The following is an 8,762-nucleotide window of genomic DNA, read 5'->3' on the forward strand; positions in this document are numbered from 1 at the left end:
GATTTTTATTGTTTAAAAAATAATAATTTATAGGTTTAAGAATTGCGTCATCAAACTCTACTGGCGCAATTGTCAACTCCTTAGCGCAATTCTGGTGCAAAGAAAAAAATTAATTTATTAATGGAAAAGCTGCATGTATTTTTTAGGTTTTGAGCTAGATTTTTTTGTTTTTCCTTTTTTTGAAATCTAAATTTTTGAATTTTCCAGCTATGGACGATGATGGGCCACCCGGGAGCTCAGGTAGAAGCTCAAAAATTTCAAAAAATCTCCAAAGAAAAAAAATAATTGCAGGCGCCTCCCGCGGCTATTGGAAGCAAAATTTGTACCTTTTACAAGAGAAAGCGCCGAAGCCGAATGCCGTTCAGTGCCGGCGGCCGGTGCCGAATAAGCCACGCCATTTTGGCACCGAATTTCATGGGCTAATTGATAGAAATGAGGTTTTGAAAGGGAAAAAACAGCATTTTTCTTTGAAAAGAGGATTTTTCAGGCAGAAAGGATGCTTCTAGAAGTCGGCGAGGGGTCGTATTTGGTTAGAGAGTCGATTCGATCGAGAGATGCGTGCACGCTATGTATGGTCTTCGATGGAAAGGTTATGAATTATAAAGTGAGGGAAAAAAGCGATAAAAAAGCTGTAAAATGTGAGAAAATTCAATTTTCTTGCCATAAAAAGACATTTTTGAATCAACATATGCTAAATTTTTGCTATAATAACCATTTTTCGACTAATTAATTAAAAATAGCTCTATCTCGATTTCTAGCTCTACTACGATGGACAATTCTATGTTGGCGAGAAGCGTTTCGATACGATGGATCTTTTGGTGGCCGATGGCTTGATTTCCATGTTTGTGGACCTTCATGCAGCGGATTATATAAAGCGGATGGCCGATGAAGCGATTTATGAGGATAGGTAGGTTTTTAAAGCTGAAAATTGTCAAAAAATGCTCAATTTAGCTTGATTTCGAGCTTTTTCAGCTAATTTTTTCTACAAAAATGACTATTTTGAGCTAGAAATGGTCTAAAAATGCTCATATTAGCTCGATTTTCCAGCTTATTTTTGACACAAATCAGCCAAAATCCATGAAAACTGGCTTGAAATCATTGAAAATAGCTTCAAAATCGTTAAAAATATACTCAGGATACATGAAAAATGGACCTAAACGATGGGAAATAGACCGAAACACTAGAAAAAAGATTTCAAAATTTTTGGAATTGTCCGAAATTAGTCTAAAATGGCTAAAAATGGACCAAAATTCTAGGGAAAATGATCCCAAAACTGTCTGAAAATTCGAAAATGACGATTTCAAGCTAGAAATAAGCTAAAAATGCTCATTTTAGCTCGATTTTTCGAGTTTTCAGCTTGTTTTAAGCTATTTTCCAGCCCCTACTCCCGCTACACCAACGCCGCCACCACCTCAGACATCGTTCGTCGACCGGTGACTCGTGCTCACAATTTCACCTCGTACACCTTCAAAGCTCCCCATTATTGTGATTATTGTCGGAATTTCCTGTGGGGGTTGGTCCATCAGGTTTGTTTTTCCTTAAAAAATGCGATTTTTACCCCAAAAATTGCCTTAAAAATCAAAAAGTTGACGATTTTTCAGCTGAAAATCTGTAATTTTGAGCAAAAAATCTCATTTTTAGCGTTTTCTAGTCTCAAAACCTCATAAAAACAGCGAATTTCGACCCAAAAATTGAAATTTCAAAGGTTTTTTGGCTGAAAATCTGGAATTTTAAGCTAAAAATCCGCATTTTTAGCGTTTTATAGCCAGTTTTTTGTCTGAAAAATAGGCGTTTTCAAGTATTTTCAAAATTGGAAAGACTTTAGGCGTTTTTAGGCTAAGAATTCTCAAAAAGCGGCCACTGTTGACCTATTTTTAGGTTAAAAATTATCACATTCGAGCATTTTTACATAAAAATATTGAATTTTTGACCTAATTCAGGCTAAAAATCATCAAATTCAAGCTTTTTCGACATAACAATTATGATTTTTGGCCTATTTTCAGGCTAAAAATCATTAAATTACAGCTTTTGTGACACAAAAATCATTATTTTTGACCTATTTTAGGTTAAAAATCATTAAATTCAAGCTTTTTTGACATAGAAATTATGATTTTTGACCGATTTTCAGGCCCCCCATGGCTTAAAAATGTCCATTCTTTTCCAGGGAATGCGTTGTGAGGACTGCGGATTCGCCGCTCACAAAAAGTGCTCTGAAAAGACGCTCCACGACTGTGTGCCCGATTGTAAATATGTGAAAAGGATGTTCGGAGTGGATATCACCACTTTGTGCATGGCTCATGGCACTGATATCCCACCAATTGTGTCGCTTTGTATTAACGAGGTGGAGACACGTGGATTGAATGTCGAGGGCATTTATCGGGTGTCTGGAAGCTACGATCATATGGAGAAGCTGAAACAGCAGTGCGACTCTAATCAGTTTGTGGATTTGGCGGCGGTAAGAAAGTAGATTTCGTGAAAAACAGCTTTGAAATCGTTTAAAATGAACCCTAGTAGTCTTGAATAGCCCGAAATTAGTCTAAAAATTGCTAAAACTAGACCCAAAAAATCCAGGAAAAATGCGCCTAAAATTGTCTGAAAATTGGTTATTCCTATCGATGTAAATAATGAAAAATATCGCTAAAAATATAACTAAAAATGGACCCAAAATTCATGAGAAATGAGCCCAAAATATGGAAAATAGACTAAAAATAGCCTAAAACAGTCCGAAATTAGTCAAAAATGGCTTAAAATTGACCAAAAATGCAGGAAAAAATGGACCTTTGGGCTATTTTCAGTCTTTTTTTCATAATTTTGGTCCATTTTTCATGATTTTGGGGTCCATTTTCAAGGATTCATTTTGACGCTATTTTTTATGGATTTCGGCTGATTTGTTATGATTTTTGATCAATTTTAAAGCTATTTTTCATCAAAAACCACATAACTTCCAGGTTGCCGACATCCACACGGTCTGTGGTCTTCTAAAACTCTACTTCCGCCTCCTCCCCCAACAGCTGATCCCATTCAGTGTCCATAAACAGCTTCTAGTCGCTTATCAGGAGACGAATCAACGGGCGACACACGAGAGAGAACGAGGGCTGAGGAAGGTGATGATGGAGCTGTCAGATGCCAATATTATCACGCTTGGAGCGGTTTTGGCGCATTTGAAGAAGGTAAAATGGGGGCAAGATAGGCCTGAAATAGGCCTACAAATCCAATTTTCGGTCTATTTTTAGCCATTTTATACTAATTTCAGACTATTCAAGGCTATTTTTAGTCCTAAAAAATCCTAAAAAACTTCTAAGAAGTCCTGAAAAGCTCCTAAAAAGTCTTAAAAAGGTCCTAGAACACCTAAAAGACCCTATAAAGTACTGAAGAGCTCCTAAAAAACTCCTAAATGTTCGAAAAAGTCCTGAATAGTCCTAAAAAGGCCCAAAAAAGCTCTTGAAAGCTCCAAAAAAGTTTCTTAGAAGCTCAAAAAATTGTCTAAAAAGCCATAAAATGTCCTGAAAAGCTCCTAAACAGCTCCTAAAAGCTCCCAAAAAGCTCTAAAAAGTCCTAAAAAGCTGCTAAACAGCTCCTTAAAAGGCTCTAAAAAGCTCCAAAAAGCCCCAAACAGTCCTAAAAAGCGAGTTTTCCCCCATTTCCAGGTCGCCGATCACAGTTCCAAAAACAAAATGACCGTTGAGAACCTGGCGACGATCTTCTCGCCGACACTATTCTGTTCGGGCAGCATTCCGGCGATGCCCAACCATCAGTTGCTCCATTTTCTCATCAACAATCCACGTGTCGTGCCGAAGCATCGTTAGAATCCAGGAGGCTCCGCCCACTTTATATACAATTTTTAAATGCATTTTTAAAAAATATTTTTCGGGTACATATCAATCTTGTGTGCTTTTTTCCCCTTCCCCCCTACGAATCCAGTAATTTTGCATAATTTTTTTCAATTTTCTATTGTCAAAATCACTCAAATCTCCCCCCACTTTAAATACCTACAGTACCGGTCCATGAGATATAGAAAAAACGAATTTTTTAGCTGATTTTTGGTATTTTTAAGAGTCTAGAACTCGATTTTCAAGTTTCCAATCACTTTGAAAACTTTGAAGGATGTAAAACTGACCTAAATTGAAAATTTTGCATTTATAGAATTTTTTGAAAATTCCTAGATTTCCAATAGACCCATTTTTCACGAAAAACTAAACAAAACCCCTGAAAATTTAAAATCTTTTTTTTTAATTCTGAAAAAAATGCTGGTTTTTCGAAATTCTCGCTTTTTTTTGCTGAAAAATGACTGAAAATACCTAAAAAATCGAGATTTTTGTCCGTCAAAAAATCAGAAAATCGCAAAATTACGGTCTGAAAAACTCAAAAATCTGAAATTTTCGACTTGAAAATTCATAAAAATGGATATCTATGACCCGAGAAATCTGAAAATTTTAAAAATTTTAAGCTAGAAAACTCTGAAATTCTGGAAACTTTGGCTTAAAAAGCTCAAAAATCTGAAAATTATTCTGGAAATGGAAAAATAGGGTTTTTAGCCTTAAAAATGGTAAAAATCTGGAATTCGGGAAACTTTCAAAATATGAATTTTATGAATTTTCAAGTCGAAAATTTCAGAATTTCAAGTTTTTCAGACCGAAATTTTGCGATTTTCAGATTTTTTTAAGGGTCAAAAATCTCGATTTTCATGTGTTTTCTGTTATTTTTCAGCCAAAAAAAATTCGGGAAAATTTGACACTAAAAACTCAAAAAAACAGCATTTTTTAAAATTAAAAGTTTTCAAATTTTCCAGGTTTTTGGTCAGTTTTTCGTGTAAAATGGGTCTTTTGAAAATCTGGGAATTTTCAAAAAATTCTATAAATTCAAAGTTTTCAATTTAGGTCTGTTTCACACCCTCCTAAGTTTTCAAAATGATTGGAAACTCGAAAATCGAGTTCTAGACTCTTAAAGGAGGCCAGACACCAAAAAAAAAGTTTTCCTGATATTTTGCATAGAGAACCCCCATGAGGAGTTGAACTCATGACAGGCAGCTCAGGGGTACAGCGCCGCTACCGGCTGAACTACGGGGGCGCGAAGGCGCCTGACGACCGATGGTCTACATAAGCGCGGCGCGATTTCGGCCCCCGAACTGCCCCCGAAATTTTTGCTGTCTCGCCTCCTTTAAAAATACCAAAAATCAGCAAAAAAAATTCGTTTTTGTATATCTCATTGACCGGTACTGTAGGTATTTAAAGTGGGGGGAGAAAGAGGTGGAAATGGCTGAAAATGCCAAAAATCCACTGAAAAATGCGTTTTTTTTTTGTATTTTTCACTGACCTGGTATGCTATATATTTTGCATTTTTTCATACATTTTTTCGGGTCCCTATCAATCTTGTGTGCTTGTTTTCCCCTACAAATCCCCAGTTTTTGCATAATTTGTTTTTCAATTTTTAATTTTTGTCAAATTCACTCAAATCTCATTTGTTCTTCTTATACTATATATATTATTTATTTATATCTTTGCAATTTATATGAAATGTGAATCTCAGAACAAAAGATATTGAATTCCTATCCCTTTCTCTCTCTCTCTCTCTCTTTTTGTCTGCGTCTCTCTTGCCTCCTCTTATCTCTCGTTGCCTCCTCGCCTCACTGGGGGGTTGCATATATTGATTTTCGGTTTTTCAGACACCCTGTCGTTTTTTTTTTGTCTTATCAAAATTTTTTTGGGGCTTATTGGGACCTAAATAAGGGGGGTAATTAAGACGTAATTAGGTTAAAAAAGGGGGGGGGGGCGGAGCTTATTTTCCTTTAAAAATTCCTTACTCACTTTATGACTCATTGATGGGTCAGACTGTTTTTGTGTTCTTTTTTTTCAATTTCCGAATTTTTAATGTTTTATTATCTCAACTTTTCTTAAAACTTGAAATTTTCCCGAAAATTTTAGATTTCCAGCCATGCAAATCTCGTCAACCTCATCGAATAGTCACTATGCGAACATGTCGGATATTCGAATGACCGTATCCTGTCCGCCGGAAACGTTTGAGGATACGGTACCATCTAAACAAGTCAAAAAAGAGATCTCGTTTGTGATTCAGAGGCCCGAGAGGCCTGGGGAGGTGTGTATTTTGCCCTGTGCGCCTTTAAAAATGAAAATCCTGGAATAATTCATAGCTAGCGGAATTCGTCTAGTTTCGAGCTTTAAAATGAGTATAATCATGACATACTTTCCTTGAAATCGATTTTTGAACATTTTGGACCCCCTATGCGCCTTGAAAATTGTCAATTTTCGAATTCAAAGGAACATAGTCGTCTTTATACTCATTTTGAAGCCTGTGACACACAAAATCCAAATCTGAAGACAGAAACTGATTTTGGCTGAATTTGACCGAGTTTCGGTAGATTTTCCTGGTGCGGAACAGCCTAAAATCAACCTTAACTCAGACAAATTCGGTTCAAAATTTATGAGAACAATATTTTTGAAATTGTCGTGTAGAAAGCTTCAAAATGAGTATAATCATGTCCCACTTCCCTCAAATTCGATTTTTGGACATTTTTGGACCCCCTATGCGCCTTTAAAGTTGTCAACTTTCGAATTCAAAGGAAAATAGTCGTGTTTATACTCATTTCAAAGCTTCCAACGCGCTGAACTCAAAATTTCAAGTTTCATCGAAAAATCTTGAAGAATAAGAAAGTTTAGGAGGAAAACTAACTTTTTCATACCCACCTATTTTTTGTTATGTTTATAACTTTGTCGGTTTTCGAGATTTTGAATTTATGCTTCTATATCTGAATTGAACTTTTGGAGAGCTTCCAAATGAGTATACTCATGACCCACTTTCCTTAAAATCGATTATTGAACATTTTTGGACCCCCTATGCGCTTTTAAGGTGTCAATTTTCAAATTCAAAGTCACATGGCCGTGAAAAATAGTTGTTTAAAACCAATGTAAATAATCAAAAAATGCCTAAAAACACAAAAAAAACCAGTTAAAACTAATTTCCCGAGCATTTTTCCAAAAATTGTCCAAATGGCGCAGTGGGATTTAACATCAAAAATCTACCAATCTCAACACCTGGGTTCGAATCTTTCCGGTGTCAAAACTTTTTTGCTTTTGTTTTAGAGCATTTTCAATCATCTAGAAATCTTAAAAAGATGGGAAATTGAGATTTTCGAAAATTTGGAAAACATATTTTTTAATGAAAAAATCCAAAATTCCAGACACATTCTCATCACGGCTCGAAACGAAGCTCCGTATCGGATTCAGAAGAGTACGATGACTTTCCGGAAGAGGAGACTCGAATGAGAATGTCCTCCTCGGTTATGATCCAAATGCACATTATCAGAATCATGAGATTTGTGATACGAATGATTATGTGAATAATCCATTTGCAATTCAACAATTGAAACAACAACAACAAGCGACTTCTCGTGTGCAATTTCAATTGGATAATTTGGAAAATAAAAGGAAAAAGGAGCAAGTTCCAGTGGAGAGCAATCATCCCGAAACTGATCGATTCGGCTTTTTTGTGATGGATGGATTGAGGTGATTTGATCTAGGTTACTGTAACAGATATCGAACATTTGTCAACTGATTAAATATTGCTGATATTATGATGAACATTTTGCTAGTTGACAACTTTTTGTTATCTTTAACAGAAAATGCGAGATTTCAGCTCAAAGTGAACGTTAACTTGGTCTCAATTTTGGCCGACTAGAGTGTAGTTGCTATTTCCCTTTATAACTTTTTTCAAATTCGATATTTTTCAACATTTCAAGTTGGAAAATAGAGGTGTTAAGACAGGCTACAAAATGATATTTTTATCAGTTGACAGCTTTCTGATTTCTTTCATGGGAACCAAGACATATGGCCGCAAAGGTGAAGGTCGGTAGCCAACAGTGTACCCAAGCTGGCATGCGCCGCGTTGTTAAATTTGAGCCAATTTATCTCGCTTCCTAGGAAAGATATGAAAATTTTGTCAACTAATAAAATGTTACTGGTATTATGATGAATGTTTTATCAGTTGACAACTTTTTGATATCGTTCACAGAAAACGAAATATATGGGCTCAAAGTTTAAAAATTCTGAAAAAAAACATTTCAAATTTCAGCTCATCTCCCCAATTGGACCCAAAAGTGTTGCGTCGTCGTGAGAAGAAATGGATTCAAATGTTGGATAATTGGAGATATTTTATGGATGAAAAATTCGAGCTAGTCAAGGCCAGATGTCGAAAAGGAATACCGCCAAGTCTACGAGGCCGCGCATGGAAATATCTGTGTGGAGCCACTTTTCAAATGGAAGTCTCCGCGAATCGATTTGTTTTTGATGTGCGTTTTTTTAAGCTCAATTATCTCGGTTCCTAAGAAAGATATTGAAAATGTGTTAATTGATAAAATATTGGTAATATTATGATAAATAATTCATCAATTGACAAGTTTTTGATATCTTTCAAAGGAAACGAGATAAATTGATTCAACGTTGACAGTTTTGGTAAACTGTATGGTTCTACAAAAGCAATTAAACCTATTTCGATTTTTCAAACTTTCAGTATATAATTATAGAAGCTTAAGCTTTGTTTTTGTAATTAACCACTTTTTTGTAGGTACTCTAGTTTTTGAGATATGCGCCTTTAAAGTTGGCGCACCCTCTTGACTTCCCAGGCAGAAGAGAGGCGAGACAACTTTAAAGGCGCATATCTCAAGAACATGTTATGCTGCAGGAATATTAAAATTATATTAATGTTTCATTATTTTGGGTTCTACATTTTTGTAAGTGCCCACTTTTCCA

At 35.7% G+C, this 8,762-nt stretch overlaps 2 protein-coding genes across 2 annotated transcripts in view; both read left to right on the forward strand.

Annotated features, from left to right (window-relative positions):
• Positions 1-209: 209 nt before the first annotated feature.
• Positions 210-3,806, forward strand: CBG15141 (the record flags this gene model as incomplete). The annotated part of the gene is made up of 8 exons (XM_045243329.1): positions 210-240; positions 292-437; positions 488-604; positions 759-907; positions 1,379-1,526; positions 2,165-2,455; positions 2,949-3,170; positions 3,648-3,806. 8 exons carry the CDS (start codon positions 210-212, stop codon positions 3,804-3,806), a joined length of 1,263 nt encoding a protein of 420 aa, XP_045095668.1.
• A 2,125-nt stretch (positions 3,807-5,931) lies between these two features.
• CBG15140 overlaps positions 5,932-8,762 on the forward strand; it is a gene marked incomplete at both ends in the record, with an annotated part of 5,402 nt that continues 2,571 nt past the window's right edge. Inside the window, 3 exons of the mRNA XM_045243330.1 lie at positions 5,932-6,093; positions 7,196-7,350; positions 8,086-8,302. Coding sequence (XP_045095669.1) covers positions 5,932-6,093; positions 7,196-7,350; positions 8,086-8,302 — 534 coding nt within the window. The remainder of the gene's footprint in view (positions 6,094-7,195; positions 7,351-8,085; positions 8,303-8,762) is intronic.

This window comes from Caenorhabditis briggsae (assembly GCF_000004555.2).
Source record: "Caenorhabditis briggsae complete genome, chrIII, whole genome shotgun sequence".
Taxonomy (NCBI): Eukaryota; Metazoa; Nematoda; class Chromadorea; order Rhabditida; family Rhabditidae; genus Caenorhabditis; species Caenorhabditis briggsae.